Below are 16,479 nucleotides of genomic sequence, written 5' to 3'. Positions count from 1 at the left end.
TTGATAATAGGGGTAAAATGAGTCGCGTTCGTTCTTCACCTTAGAGTTCACAAAATAAAAGAATGTGATTAACAGATTCCACCTCGTTGGACATGCATGGGCAAAGGCGCTCATTGATTGGTATACACGCAAGAATTTGCCGTGTAACACAGCTGAAGGCATCGCATCAAATCGAGCTCTGGAGAAGGCCCATCTATAAGATTCATAAGTAATATTGGATAGATACGGGGCAGCTGCCAAATTAGGCCAAGATTTTAGACACCTGTAGTTCTCAGGGAGTAAGGCCCAACCTCAACAGCAAAGAGCATCTAATGAGAAAAAATACATTAGGGAATTTAACACACTGAAGTTATCCAATAAATAAACCACAAGGAAAGTAGCCATATTATCCTGTTGTTAATGTTCACTCTCCTTTGCACAAGTGGAGGTGGGAGGTACTTGCAAGAAAAGTCGGGTAGGAAGGATCCTTGTCAGGGTGGGAGACAGAGAAGAGTCTGCTTTTCTGTGTGTGGATAAATGATAAGATATGCACTATATAAGGTCATAACCACAGCCGGAATGATTATTGGTCATCCCCTCCCATTTTTGGAAGATCTATACAATTCCCATTGCCTCAAAAAAATAAAAAATATTTTACAGGATCCATCTCATCCAGGATATAGTCTTTTTGTACTACTGCCTTTGGGCAAGAGATATAGAACAATTAAATCAAGAACAAATAGACTAAAAAAACAGTTTCTACCCAAAAGCTATATTCATCTTAAATACTGTAACTTAATAATTGACCCGAAGAGTTGTGTAGGCATGTGATGTGTGGCTGAAAATGTGTTTTTTGTTTTGTTTCTTGCTTTTGTTTTTACGGGATAGCATCCAATTTAATTGTAATTACACAATGATAATAAAGAAATCTAATCTAATCTAATATAAATGTGATAAAGGGTCTTTTTAGTTACCCCTTTTCTATTCCTTTCCCTCTTTTTCTTTTCTATACAATTGTGTTTTGCATTTTCTTATACATGAGGTTGAATTTTATTGTTTAATGTGTAAAAAAAAACAACACCTTTCAATAAAATTGTTATACCAAACATGGGCACTTCCATATTTTCAGACAGGAACCCTTCCTGGAAGGTGAACCTGGGACCTTTTGCATGCAAAGTGGTCACACTCAGATATTGAACTATGGACCTTTCCATTAAAAAGCAAAGTTAAGATTCTAGTCCCTTTGATTTGAATGAATAGTTTTGATAGGCTTGCCAGGAGAGTGGTCCACCCAGGCTGGTATGGCCTACAGTGAATTTCCACGGTTCCAGAAAACATGTTAGTCATTTTCTCCGAAGGTGGTGCAAAAAGAACTTACACCATGAATTCTCTTCTCTTCCCTGAAATTATCACAATAACAGTCATTCCTGTTGAACCTCTGGAGGCTTACACCCATCAAGTCAATAATAAAGCAAAACACAGGACACAAAACAGTCTTGTGATAATAAGAAAAACAATCATGTTGAGCTACTCCATTTGAAGCCTGCGTATTTATCTCTCTGACCTAACCCCCCAGCTGAAATTGGTAGTTTTCAAATCAGGTTCTGCAAAGGTGCAATTGTTGTTTCAAGGGGAATCTAATATCTCTTTGAGCTGTTGATGATTCGGTTGCTGCTCTTGTCCTTGCTCCTGCCTCAAGGCAGCTGCTTGACGAAGAGGACGCAGATACGATCTATGAAGCCCTTTCAACTCTATGAAAACTTCCATAGGGAGGGAGATCTCATTGTGGGCGGGAATTTACCCCTCTTCAGGGCCGTGGTCAAAGACCCATCCTTTAAAGAGTATTCCAGAGAACAGGACCGTCCTGAGTTAAAGTAAGTTTTCAGACAGGTAGGGAGGGCTCTGAGTTGGAAACTGGGTTGATCTCCCCCCACCCCCAAACCAAACTGGAATGCTGTTCTGGGGACCTCCCATGGTAGGGCAGTAGTAGGGTGGTATCTGCTGTGGAAGTTGTAAGGCAGTGATGGCGAACCTATGACATGCGTGTCAGACGTGACATGCAGAGCCCTCACTGCTGACACACGGCCCATCAGCCCATTCTCACTGTTGTTGTTGTTTTTCCCCCATTTGTTCTCCCGCTCCTCCTACAGCTTGTCTCCACTGTTAAAACCCGGATCATTTTTGTTGTTGTTGTTGTTGCTGGTAGCCAGAGATTGGTTTTTTAACCCTTTCTGTGCTGTTTTTTCTGGCGCTTTGGCAGACTATGATTAGGTGTAACAGCGTTTGTTTTTTAACCCGTTCTGTGCTGGGTTTTTTGGCGCTTTAGCAGACTATGTCGGTGCTGCGTGTTAGTTCCAGCGAAGGTATTATTCATCATTTATTTCTGTTCTCTTTACCCCCCCCCAAAAAAAGTGCAGCAGCTTTGGGGCATCCCTCCCCAAACTTTGGTCAGCAGCTCCCCCCAAAAAGCTCAACAAGTCTGGACACTTTGTGATAAATAAGGGGTTTTTGGTTTGGTTTGGTTAAATAATTAGTTTTGGGTTTATTAAATACAGTTATATATTACAATTATACATTTTTGTTATTTAAACTATAAATATCACGAAATTATGGGGTTTTTTTCTCGAAGTGACACACCACCCGAGTTATGCTCGGTTTTTTGGCAAATTTTGACACACCAAGCTCAAAAGGTTGCCCATCACTGTTGTAAGGAGTAAAATATCTCTACAGCAATTTGCTATATATTCTCCCTCCCAATGTCACCATTTCATTTAGTAAGAAATCACTGCTTTGTATCCAATTGCTTCCTTATTGTTCAACATCTGTTAATTTTGTGAGATTCAAATGTTTCTATCTCTTCCCAGTTAAACCCATTTCCACGATTTTCCGGGCTTCTTCCATTATTATTATTATTATTATTATTATTATTATTATTATTATTATTATACCCCGCCCAACTAGTTGGGATGCCCCATCCACTCTGGGCGGCTTCCAACATATATCAAAACATAATATAACATCAAACATTGAAAACTTCCTGATACAGGGCTCAACTTTTCTATCATTCCACCCATAACCATTTCACTCGCATCGCAGGCTTGTCCCCAAAAACTACCAGTACATCCTGGCCTTGCAGTTTGCTATCAAAGAGATCAACGAGGACCGGACTCTCCTCCCCAATGTCACTCTGGGTTCCCGTATCTACACAGAATGCAATTTTGCAAGCAAGACCACAGAGGCCACCCTCTCTCTGCTCTCTACGCGGAGACAAATGGTGCCTAACTATAAGTGCGACAGTCGGGACCAGCTGTTGTCCGTCATTGGGGGCCTAGACCCCACGACTTCAAGACAGATGGCATCCATCCTGGGCTCCTTCAAGATCCCACAGGTGAGGAGAACCACTAGCAGAAGCTATAAAGATACAAAAACCCATTCTCTGTAAACTGCATCTGTTATAATGCCTGGATAGCTCAGTTGGTTAGAGCGTGGTGCTGATAATGCCAAGGTTGCAGGTTCAATCTCGGAAAGAGTCAGGTGCCTATTCCTGCATTGCAGGGGGTTGGACTAGATGATCCTCAGGGTCCCTTCCAACTCTATGATTCTATGACTGTGATGGTTAGTGGTCAGTTTGGTCTTTGGCCTTCAAGTGCCTCATAAAGCTGTTGACAATGAATCACGATCAGATATTGTACGATTGATCCTAATGCCTACTTACCCATCCCTGTGGAGAAGCCTTCCCTCTTATCTCATTTTTTATCCATTTTTATCCCTTAGTTTCTTTCTCCAGCCCAATGAATGAATGTCCTAGTTATAATCCCATTGCATATTACAGTGGTACCTCAGCTTAAGTACACAATTGGTTCTGGAATTCTGTACTTAACCTGAAGCGTACTTAACCTGAAGCGAACTTCCCCATTGAAAGTAATGGAAAGTGGATTAATCCGTTCCAGAGGGGTCCGCGGAGTACTTAAACTGAAAGTACTCAAACCGAAGCTTACTTAAACCGAGGTATGACTGTACTGGTGGTATTATTCCACCTCTCTCTGTGAGAGAAGAATTCTTTTTATAAAGACGATGAAGCACTCCTGCCCCAACATTTACTCCCCCCTCCATCAATTTATTGTGTACTGTACTGTATAGCCAAAGGCTTTTACAATGTACAGCGGAGGGCAAGGCAAGGCTTTCCTCTGACATAACAGAGCTTTTAGCTGCCAGAGCAAATTTGGCTACAGTTGACAAAATTTACTCACCTGTTGCAGTTTCCTAAACTACCTTGTTGACCCAGATAATGTTGTTGTTTAGTCGTTTAGTCGTGTCCGACTCTTTGTGACCCCATGGACCATAGCACGCCAGGCACTCCTGTCTTGCACTGCCTCCCGCAGTTTGGTCAAACTCATGTTCGTAGCTTCAAGAACACTGTCATTCAAACTTTAGATACATGGAGGAGGGGGAAATGGCAGAGTGAAAAATATTGAATCATTATGTTAAATAAAAATTATTTTTTTGGGGGGGAGGGGTATTATTGCATTATGCTAAGTCCAGGGAATCCCGAGTCCTGCATTCTCAAAAAGGACAACTTTCCATAGCAATCCAAAGAGGCACAAAACAAGGATGCCCGCTGTCTCCATTCCTATTCATCCTAGCCTTGGTGCCCCTAGCAATCCAAATCCGAGCAGCCACAGACATCAAGGGAGTGGAAATAAAAGGCAAACATTATAAATTAGGGCTCTTTGCAGATGACCTGATGGTCACAACATCAGACCCCTTAAATACAGCAACCTCCCTAATCAGAGAACTCAACACATTTGCAATGGTGTCGGGCCTACAGGTAAACTTTGGAAAATCAGAAGCCATGTGCTTCAACACCCCTCCCCATATCCAAAAAGAACGTACTAATATCACCAAAATAAAACTTTGTCATACCAAATTCAGATATCTAGGGGTACAAATAACCAAGAACCTCAATAAATTATACCTCCATAATTACAAATAAACAAAGACCTAAAAAAATGGGACAGTATGAGTTTCACTCTTTCAGACAGAATAGCCATCGTCAGAATGGTCACCCTCCCAAAACTGACATACTTATTCCAAACCCTCCCAATCTGGATCCCCCCAACCCAACTTCGCAAATGGCAGGGAAAATTACATTCTTTTATTTTCTCACATAAAAAACCAAGGATTGGCACCAAATACCTTCACCTCCCCACCTCAGTAGGAGGATGGGGAATCCCTAACATAGAAACATAATACAACGCCAACCAAATACGCCATATAATCCCATATATACTAGAAGACGAGACAAAACAATGGGTACATCTGGAGAGAGACTCAATTGAAAATATCTGCACCACAGCATATCCATTTCTCCCAAACAAATTAAGAAAGATTCCCACAACACTCAACAGATACACACAAACCATGTTCAAAGCATGGAAAGCAGAAACTAGTAAATTATCACCAACCCCATCCCCATTAACTCCTCTGGCTTACCATCCATTGTTCCATCATGCAGCACAAAACCTCCAGATGAAGACCTGGCAAACCAAAGGTTTACATCGCTTAATAGACTTTTATAAAGACAACAAACCTTTGTCACCACAAGAAATACAGGACAAACTGGAAGACATCCCAATGCCCTGGTTAGCACAACATCAATTACATGCCTTTCTAAATAACCCAACAGTGAAATCGGCAGCAACTAGACCCCTGACAGCTTTCGAAAGCCTCCTCCAATTGCCAAAAGGACACGGAAAAGGGATGGTATCTGCAATTTACAAGATACTAATTCAGAATCCCATAGATCCCCTGGACAAGATAAAACGACAATGGGAGGATGACATAGGATATGAAATCAACCCTACCCAATGGACTAAAATGTGGTCGAAACCCCCTTTCAAATCTATATCAATGAAAAGAAAAGAACTCTCGTTGAAACTAACTCACAGATGGTACCTGACTCCACGAAAATTATCACTAATACGATCAGGAATCTCATCAAAATGTTGGAGAGGATGCACTTCCACAGGCACGTACCTCCACATGTGGTGGGAGTGCCCTAAAATTCAATCATTCTGGAAGACATCCATGCAAGAAATTTGTAACATAACTAAGCAAGTGCTAGAAATTACCCCAGAATTGGTTTTACTAAATATCTTTCAAGATAACAATGCTCACGCAAATCATAAAGAACTTATAATCCATCTGTTGTCAGCAACCAGAAGCATCATAGCCAGGCACTGGAGGGACTTATCGGGAGTGGGCATGGACCAATGGTACCAAGTTGTATGGGAAACAGCCCTGCTAGAAAAACTAACCAGTAAGTTGAAACTGACACGGGGACAAACAGAAGACGACACCTTCACCCCAGTTTGGTTCCCCTTCATCACTTATACAACCCAACAGGACAATGACAAAAACTTACCGTCAGCATACAAATCAATATGGCTAACTTGATCAAAACACCTTCCCTCCCCACTCACGCAAGAAACTAAGGATCATCACAGCCAACCATAAATGAACAACCACATTCTAAGACAAATCCTGACCTCTCTCACCAACAAAGAAGCACGAACAAACAACAGAGAACCTGCACAAACGACGCTGACGCCGAACCCCTACACATACCAAGAAAAACAGAAACATCGGCAATCCACCACACCCAACTCCCGTCCCACTCACCTCTTTCTCCTCTTAAAAACAATAAATCAATAAACAATAAACACAATTATAAACAAACAAATGCAAACCTATAAACAAAAAACAAACAAACAGACAAAACCAAAAATATATACAAATCAGCAAATAATCAACATCAATACATTTACATTAAAAAAGTGCTCTTCCCAACCAATTATATATCGCTTTCCTTATAAGTTCTCTATTACTTGCAATTCCTTTTATTATTCTTCTACTAAATCCATTTTACCCATCCTTTTAATTCCCTTACAAGTTTTAAATATAATTATTTCCCCATGTGATTCTAATCCCAGCAGATCGCTAACTCAGTCTTAATATTATTTTTCCTAAAATAAAGTTCTACACATTCCCATTCCAATAGAGATTTCTGCTTAGGTATATTTCTGATTGCTGCAGTCATTCTTGCCAGATTAACAAACTCTATTAATTTCACTTGCCAATCCTGAACCATGGGCACCTCCTCTTTTTTCCATTTTTGACCAATTAATAGTCTAGCCGCTGCACAGGAGTAGAGGAAAACATTCTTTTTCCCTTCTGGTATGTTCTCAGGTAACAAACTTAATAAAAAATATTCTGGTTTTTTTCTGAAGGTGATCTTTAACATTTTCTTCATCTCCTCGTATATTTCTTTCCAAAACTTATTAATTTTTTTACATCCCCACCAGCAATGAAAATAATCTCCCACATCATTTTTGCATTTCCAACAGTTCTTTGATTCATTTTTATAAAATTTTGCTAATTTATTTGGCGTCAAGTGCCATCTGTACATTAATTTCAGCATATTCTCTTTAATGCCCTCACTGGGTGTAAATTTCATTGTTTTCTTCCATAATATATCCCATTGCACTTTAAGAATCGGTCTTCCCAAGTCTTGGGCCCATCTAATCATTACACATTTTATCTCTTCATCTTTTAATTCCCATTCCAACAAGTATTTATACATTTTTGGATAAAGATTTTACATTATTGTCAATTATAATTTCTTGCAATTTTGATTTCTCTTTCCCGAATCCTATCTCTTTGTGTTTTCTAAATAAACTCTTAAGTTGGCAATATTGGAGCCAGCTGGCGCAGGATGTTTTAATTTCTTCATAAGATTTTAGTACTAAGTCATCACCTTCCTTTACTGTTAATTCTTTATATGTCAACCAACTCTCATTCTTACCCTTTCCTCCCATCGTGGTCATCTCTAATGGGGAGGCCCACCAAGGTGTCCTAGGTTCAATTAGATTTTTAAATTCTTTCCAAATCCCAAAAATCGATTTTTTAATTACATGATCCGAGAAGTGTTTAAATTTCCCTTCATTTTCTGCTAAGAGGTAGGCGTGCCACCCCATTGTGTTCCTAAACCCTTCTATTTCTAAAAGCTCTTTGTCTTCTAAGGAGATCCACTCTCTGAGCCAACATAGGCAAGCCGATGCATAGTAGATCCTCAAATCCTCAAATGTTTAATGTTTTCATATATGTTGGAAGCTGCCAAGAGGGGCTGGGGCAACCCAGTCAGATGGGCGGGGTAGAAGAGGAAGAGGAAGAGGAGGAGGAGGAACTTTTTGTAATAGATAAAGATTGAATGCAGTAGAAAAGGTTTGAGTAAAGACACTGTGGAGGAGGTGCTGCTTCTGGTTAAAATGTTCTAAAAATGTAATTTGTGTGTGTGTTGTGTGTATAGTTTTGATGGAGGATAGGGTGGCAGGAACTGAGAGGCCTAGAAGGCATCACGGAATGTTCAAATTATGTCTCAAGGGTCACTTTCAAAGCACAGTTCTTGCTCTTTTCAGCTGGGTTATGGCTCCTTCAACTCTGGCAAGGAAGACGAAACGGTTTCACCATCTTTTTTCCACATTGACCCCAACCAAATCCTCCAGTACAGGGGTTTAGTGCAGTTACTCCTGTATTTCCACTGGAATTGGATCGGGCTCCTTGCTCCGGAGGAGAGCAGTGGCGAAAACTTCATCCAGACTCTGACACCCCTTCTCACCCAGAACGATATCTGCGTGGCGTTTGCCAGAAGGGTCATTCCAGAAACGGTGGCTTTTTTGCAGCATGGAAGAATATGGATGAAACACGTTTCGGATCTTTTCAAGAGCGACGTCCAGGTGGTGATTCTCTTTTTGGACTCCAACACCATGAGGAACCTATTGGCTCCCATGTCTGTCATGAAAAAGCTCAACAAGATCTCAGCCAGGAAAGTTTGGGTCCTGGCAGCCCAGTGGGATTTCGTCACCGAGGGCTCCCAGAAGCAATGGAAGGAGCTGAAATCTTTCCATGGGGCCCTTTCCTTCCAAATCCACTCAAAGGAAGTGCCAGGATTTGCCCAGTTTCTCTCAGAGTTAGATCCACACCATCCACAGGCTGATGCCTTCCTCCGTCGCTGGTGGAGAGTTGTGTTTGACTGTGAGTTTCTGGGACTCATACCTTCACGGCGCAAGAGAAAATGCACAGGAGAGGAAAAACTAGAGGACCTGCCGGCCTTCGTGTTCTCGGTGACCATGACTGGCCACAGTTACAGCATCTACAACGCCATCCATTCCGTGGCCCACGCATTGCATGACACCATGCGCTCACCTGGATCCAACCGTGCAGGGATGGGAGGTGTCAACAGTCTTCCAAAACTCCAGCCATGGCAGGTAATGTCCTTGTACTACTGCCTACCGGTAGTTTGGTGACTTGATTGGAGCAGCAAGAATGTTGCAGAAGCTGCAACAGGGATAGAATCATAGAATCATAGAGTTGGAAGAGACCACAAGGGCCATCCAGTCCAACCCCCTGCCAAGCAGGAAAACACCATCAAAGCATTCTTGACATATGGCTGTCAAGCCTCCGCTTAAAGACCTCCAAAGAAGGAGACTCCACCACACTCCTTGGCAGCAAATTCCACTGTCGAACAGCTCTTACTGTCAGGAGGTTATTCCTAATGTTTAGGTGGAAGCTTCTTTCTTGTAGTTTGAATCCATTGCTCCGTGTCCGCTTCTCTGGAGCAGCAGAAAACAACCTTTCACCCTCCTCTATATGACATCCTTTTATATATTTGAACATGGCTACCATATCACCCCTTAATCTTTTCTTCTCCAGGCTAAACATACCCAGCTCCCTAAGCCGTTCCTCATAAGGCATTGTTTCCAGGCCTTTGACCATTTTGGTTGCCCTCCTCTGGACACGTTCCAGTTTGTCAGTATCCTTCTTGAACTGTGGTGCCCAGAACTGGACACAGTACTCCAGGTGAGGTCTGACCAGAGCAGAATACAGTGGTACTATTTCTTCCCTTGATCTAGACGCTATACTCCTATTGATGCAGCCCAGAATTGCATTGGCTTTTTTAGCTGCTGCATCACACTGCTGACTCATGTCAAGTTTGTGGTCAACCAAAACTCCTAGATCCTTTTCACATGTACTGCTCTCAAGCCAGGTGTCTCCCATCCTGTATTTGTGCCTTTCATTTTTCATTTTTTATTTTGCCCAAGTGTAGTACTTTACATTTCCCCTTGTTAAAATTCATCTTGTTTGCTTTGGCCCAGTTGTCTAATCTGTTAAGGTCCTTTTGAAGTGTGATTCTGTCATCTGGGGGATGGGGAACCTCAGGTCTAGGGCTGCATGTGACTCATCTGGGTTCTCTTTCTGGTCCTCAGAACTTATCAGTAAGGCTGGACGAGATTTAGTTTTCAACTTCAGGGTATACCGATATATCACAATGTCTGAAATAAGAGTGGAGCTGGTTTTAAACTTTGTGATATATCCCCAGCTAAGCATTGTGATATATTGATATAGACTGTCCTCCTTACCAGCTTTATGGTGACGGGGAGAACGTTGCAGGAAAGGACCATGTCGGCTTGTGTGCCCTGTGCTGTGTTTCTTGCTTTCCTTCCCCACAAGGACAAAAAATGGCTGCTTCTGATCTTCATCTTGTTTTGCCCTCTTCACATCCCCACCCCACCCATGCGCACCCTAATTTTGAGAAAGGCAGGCTGGGGCTGCCATGTGGGGCCCTGCAGAGCAGCGGAGCTGCTTTGGTTCCCGTCAACAAGGAGGAGGATCCAAGATGGCGACGTGAACGGTAGCCTTGTTCTATGCTCGATAAAGCTTTTGCTTTTTACTTTCTGCTTTGAAGGTTCCCGTCAACACATGAGCTCCCACTTACATGAGCACCAAAAATGGCGCTGGAATGGGGAAATCCCAACTTACTTGTAACAGAACCTCTGTGTAAAAGAGTTCCACCAGGGAACTGCAGAAATAATGTGGCTGGTCAAGGGAGCCATGGACTCAAAAGGGTCGGAAGCCAGTGGATCCAAGGGAGCAAAACTGACTTTGCCATCACCCCCCCCCCTTCCCCGTTTTCTGAGTGTCTCTTCCATTTCAGATTCTTGCCGCTTTGAGGAAGACTCGGTTTAACAACAGCGCTGGGGACGAAGTCTCCTTTTCTGAACGTGGCAGGAGACCAGCTGGCTATGATATCCTGAACTGGGCCTTCTTCCCCAATGACTCTTCTGCTGTTGTGGAAGTTGGAGGTCTGGATCCTCAGGCTCCGCCAGGCGAGGACTTCAGCATCAACCCAGACACCATTGTGTGGGATTCCCAGGTGGGGCAGAATTAGGGCATAAGGTCAAGGCCAGCACGAGAGTTGGCTCCCATCTCTCCACAGCCATCGCTACCTGCCCTTTCTTTCATGGTGGGATCAGTGGGAAAATTAGGGTCCCTCCTTCCACCCCACATCTGCACACTGCTTTGTGGGGGTGCTGTTCCCCAGACCAGGTCAAACCACAATCTCATTTAGTCTTGAAATGTGGAGTACACATTTGATGAAACGTGATCTGAGTCTTCATTTTTGCAACATTTAAAGAAACTGCAAAGTTCTGAAATGGATCTGGCACTCCCAAGCGGATTGTCTCTCTCCATCAATAGGGAATCTCCCGTCACCTCTTCCAAGTCCTGTTTTGTTTTGGGGGTTTATTAAAATCTATTTAGTCAAAGCAAAGCAGTCATGTTCCACAATGTTCCCCTAAATGATTCATTTTCAAACCATACCAAGCCTGGGGGGTGTAAAATGGTTTACCGAGTGGAAAAAGGATAGAACAAAGTAATGGTAAGAGTCCAAGAATAAAATACCAGCTACTAACAGACAGGAAAGAGGGGGCTGGGATTTGCTCTCCCAAATTTAGAATTGTACCATGCAGCAGCGGGTTTAGTCTGGTTAAAGGAATGGGTAACTTTGAAAAATCCAGAAATATTAGATCTGGAAAGAGTGGAAAATCGATTTGGCTGGCACTCTTACCTACTCTACGACAAAGTTAAGGTCCACAAGGGTTTCCTGAACCATTTAGTAAGAAAATCATTATACCTAATATGGGTAAAATACAAAGGAATTTTGGAACCCAGGATCCCCCTGTGGACATCACCAATAAATGTTATAACTGTTAAGAAATTAAATATGGAGCAAAAGATTGCCACATTCCAGGATTTATTGGGGAAAAAACAAAATGAGCTAATATTGAAAAAATACAATGAGATAAAAGAATACCTTTTGGACTGGCTACAATATTTTCAAATCAATCAAAGGTTTAATCAGGACAAAAAAAATGGGAATCACAAAAGAAAAAAATTGATTCATTTCTTATATCAGCCTTAGTTTTTGTGGTTCTGTGTAACTTGCAAAGGTATGGAAGAGATTTGGAGCACTCAGGTAAACAAATCCCTCCAAGTCCTTTTTCACTGCAGGACAAGCATTGACCATGTGCAGCAAAACTCAGCAATTTCACTCTTCCCTTTCAGAAGATCCCATTTGCCAGGTGTGTGAAGAGATGTCCTCCGGGGCAGAGCAGAAGAGTCCCAGAGGAGAAGCCGGTTTGCTGCTATGAGTGCATTGGTTGCCCAGAAGGCACCTTTTCTAACCAGACAGGTACAGTATGTCAAATCTAGAAACCTGTATTGAGGTGCAGAAGTTGTTAGGAGAAGGGTGGCTTGTGGAGAGAGAAGTGAAAAAAATCCCCTGCAACCTGGATTTGTGTTTATGGTTTTACCTATTCACAAAGATGTCACAAATTTTGGGGAAAAGATTCCTACATTGCAGAGGTTTGACTACATGGCTCTTGGAGTCCCTTCCAACTCTAAAGTATTACTCTGGGATTCATCAGAATAGTTATCAATAGTTTAAAGGTAAAGGTAAAGGGACCCCTGACCATTAGGTCCAGTCGTGACCGACTCTGGGGTTGCGCACTCATCTCGCATTATTGGCCGAGGGACCCGGCGTATAGCTTCCAGGTCATGTGGCCAGCATGACAAAGCCACTTCTGGCAAACCAGAGCAGCACATGGAAACGCCGTTTACCTTCCTGCTGTAGCGGTTCCTATTTATCTACTTGCATTTTGACGTGCTTTCGAACTGCTAGGTTGGCAGGAGCTGGGACCAAGCAACGGGAGCTCACCCCGTCACAGGGATTCGAACCGCCGACCTTCTGATCAGCAAGCCCTAGGCTCAGTGGTTTAACCACAGCGCCACCTGATCAATAGTTTAATAAGTTCTAAATAACTGATAATTATAAGAAACTGTTCCATATTTTCATAGCCTCTGTTTTAATAAACATGCATACATTTTAAAAGCATGTTAAAATGGGGTTGGTGCGTATTGGGTTGTTCTTGTTTTTATTTTGATTGTGTATGTTGTGTTTTTATATTGTGATTTTATCCAGTGAACCGCCCTAGGACCTGCAGGTATAGGGTGGTATACAATTTATAGGGTGGTATACAACCCAGATTAAACAGTTCACATCAAGACATGTTTCCATAGCTGTGGTTAAAGACTCAGCTAATTGGGGTTTTAATCTGACTCTGTGCAGGGCCGTCTTAAGCGCCCCTGGCGCCGTGGAGCGACGGATCCCTCCGGCGCCCCCCTGTTTCCCAGCGCGGTGGGTGGTCACTGCGCGCAGCGCGGCGGCGCAGCGGGCAGGCAGGCACAGCGCGGTTGTCGAACCAGCGGACCGGGCGGGCGCAGCTCGTGGCGCCCTCCTGGCGGGCCGGCGCCGTGGTGCCCTGCGCCACCGGGGGTCTACCTAGAGCCGGCCCTGACTCTGTGATCCAAAACAGAATGGTCTATCCCTACCCCCACCCCAGTGTGTCAGGGATTGTGCTGAGGAGGCCTGCACTAAGGAGGAATGGTGGGAGCCTCCCCCTCTCCCTGCTTCTGATCATGGATCCTGAATCTTCCCAGGAGCAGGGAAGTAGTATAGATTTGGAACGGCGGTTTGCAGAGGGACATAGTTCAGAAGGCAGAAGCTGGGAAATACTGAATGGGGAACAGCTAGGAGAAGAAGCACTGGGAGGGAAAGGGTTAACAGATTCACTGTCTCTGGAAAGCATTCATCCGCTCTCCCCAAGGTCAAGAAGAGCTGATAAAGTGGCAGAACAGAAAGGACAGAGGGTACGAGCTCAGGTTACAAGATGCAGGAGTGACGGGGGTGACTATGGAGGAAGTGGGTGGAATTCTTAATTGGGAGCACCGCCCTTCCTAGGAAATAGATTCTTTGTTCTCTCGCTGTGATCATTAAAGTTTCTAACTGGTAAGAAGACTCCTTTTCCTTTGTTCTGCTTATCTACTGCCAAAGAGGGGAGGAAGCCAGTTCCCTGAAGCCTGACAGAGTGGCAACCACAGTCAAAAACACAAATGGCACATGTGATATATTTCAACTAGTGTCATTCAGCCCATTTAATAAACGGGCGCTAGAACATTCGGCCTTTTTCGGTGGCAGCGGCGTGGGGGGGGCTTTTATTCCTTGTCTAATTGATTGTTCCTTCTCCCCTCCCTTTGATCCTTAATTTATCCCTAATTTTCTCCCCCCCCCCGTTCCCAAACCCCAAGCCAAAGTCCCCCCCCTTTTTTTACCTTTACAGCCCGGGCTCGGCTGGGGGGTGCGGGGGTATTTCTTCCTTTACCCCCTCCGAAGCTTGTGTTTGGAGTGTGGATCCGTCCCCACCCAGTTTTTGCGCGCTTTTTACGGCTGCCGTTTGGTTCCTAATTTTTCCCTGTCAATAGCGCTGCTGCTGCCAGGGCCCAGTGGCCGAATTCTCCTGGACGGCCCAGGCGGCTGCTCCGGGGTGTACGCCCAGTTTTTCGGGGGTGGGGTGGGGGTGGTTCCCACTACTTTTGTTGGCCTCCGCTGCTGTTTTTCAGTCGCCTGCTGCATCCGGGCGGGAGGGAGCTTTGCCGTCCGGGGGGGGGGCTTGCACCCGCCCCGGCACTTTCTGAGGGTCCCGCGGTTGGCGCTGAGCATTCGGTGGCCTCCCCACGCCTTTCCTGGCCGTTCCGGCCCAGCGGGGGTCTCCCGGTTGCTTGCGCTGTTTGGGCCTCAAATTCGGGCCTGTTAGTGAGGAGAAGCCGGGGCCTCGATTTTTTGGTCGTCCCGGCTTCCTCCTCAGGCCCTTGGGCACGTTGAGAGAGGGCCTGCCCTGCTTAGGGCCCTTGCTGCCTGCTCCTGCCTTCCACCTGGTGGCCTCTGTTTTAACTGCTTATTGAGCCAGTGCAGGGCAGAGGGGTGGGGGTGGGGTGGGGAGAGCGTGTGTGCGTGTGTGCGTGCAGTCTCTGCGTCCAATCCCTGTGTCCCTGGGGCACATGCTCAGTAGCGCGGAAAACGGGACACACGGAATCTGGACGCAGAGACACAGGGACTTTATTATATAGGATACTGTTTCCTTATGCCAGATGCCATTCAGTGTACCAGCTGCCCTGAAGACCAATGCCCAAACAAGGACGGTGACCAGTGCCTCCTGAAGAAGATCAACTTCCTTCCATACCGAGAGACTGGGGGTGTTCTTTTAGCTTCCCTTGCCCTCTTCCTCTCTCTGATCACACTTCTCATGCTGGCGACCTTCATCAAACAACGGGACACACCAATCATCAAAGCCAACAACCGCAGCCTCACCTACGTCCTCCTCGTCTCCCTCCTGCTCTGCTTCCTCTGCTCCTTCCTCTTCATCGGTCGACCCAGGAAGGTCACTTGTCTTCTCCGTCAAACTACTTTTGGCATTGTCTTCTCTGTTGCCATTTCTTCCATACTGGCAAAGACGGTCACAGTGGTCCTGGCTTTCATGGCCACCAAGCCGGGAAACATGGCAAGAAAACTGTTGGCGAGGCAACCAGCAAATTCTATTGTTCTGGTCTGCCCCCTCATCCAAACGGCTATTTGTGTGGTTTGGCTGGCAACCTCCCCCCCATTTCCAAACCTGGACTTCCATTCCATAGCTGGAGAGATTGTAGTGGAATGTAATGAAGGTTCCGTCACCATGTTTTATAATGTCCTGAGTTTCATGGGTTTCCTGGCCCTCATCAGCTTCACGGTGGCCTTCCTAGCTAGGAAGTTGCCTGATAGTTTCAATGAAGCCAAGTTTATCACCTTCAGCATGCTGGTCTTTTGCAGCGTTTGGGTCTCCTTTGTCCCAACCTACCTGAGCACCAAAGGGAAGATCATGGTGGCTGTGGAGATCTTCTCCATCTTGGCCTCTGGTGCTGGTCTCCTGGCTTGCATCTTTCTCCCCAAATGCTACATCATTCTTCTGAAGCCCAACCTCAACAGCAGAGAGCATCTAATGAGGAAAACAGGAATCTAACCCACTTCAATCTTCCCTGCTAGTTAAATTTTCACAAAATCGTGGGATGTAAAACTTATAGCAGTCAAGTACAACATTCCTACAGTGGACATGTTAGGGGGTGTTTTTTGTACCACTTAGGAGAAGACTTCCTGTTTCCTCCTGAGCTGGGACAGACTTGAAGAGGGTGTGGTCTGTTGTACTGGCATGGAGGAGCACACAGCCTCATGTA

General features: G+C 44.6%; 1 protein-coding gene across 1 annotated transcript; it reads left to right on the top strand.

Moving 5' to 3' along the window:
* Nucleotides 1–1,638: 1,638 nt before the first annotated feature.
* On the top strand, nucleotides 1,639–16,268 carry LOC148685504 (vomeronasal type-2 receptor 26-like). Its single transcript, XM_088672877.1, has 6 exons — nucleotides 1,639–1,853; nucleotides 3,076–3,367; nucleotides 8,457–9,305; nucleotides 11,033–11,251; nucleotides 12,442–12,568; nucleotides 15,364–16,268. The coding sequence occupies exons 1-6, from the start codon at nucleotides 1,639–1,641 to the stop codon at nucleotides 16,266–16,268; spliced, it is 2,607 nt and encodes an 868-aa protein (XP_088529003.1).
* The last annotated feature ends 211 nt before the right edge of the window (nucleotides 16,269–16,479 follow it).

Source organism: Zootoca vivipara, chromosome 6 (assembly GCF_965207765.1).
Source record: "Zootoca vivipara chromosome 6, rZooViv2.hap1.1, whole genome shotgun sequence".
In the NCBI taxonomy this organism is placed as follows: Eukaryota; Metazoa; Chordata; class Lepidosauria; order Squamata; family Lacertidae; genus Zootoca; species Zootoca vivipara.
This window is presented reverse-complemented; position numbering and strand designations above follow the sequence as displayed.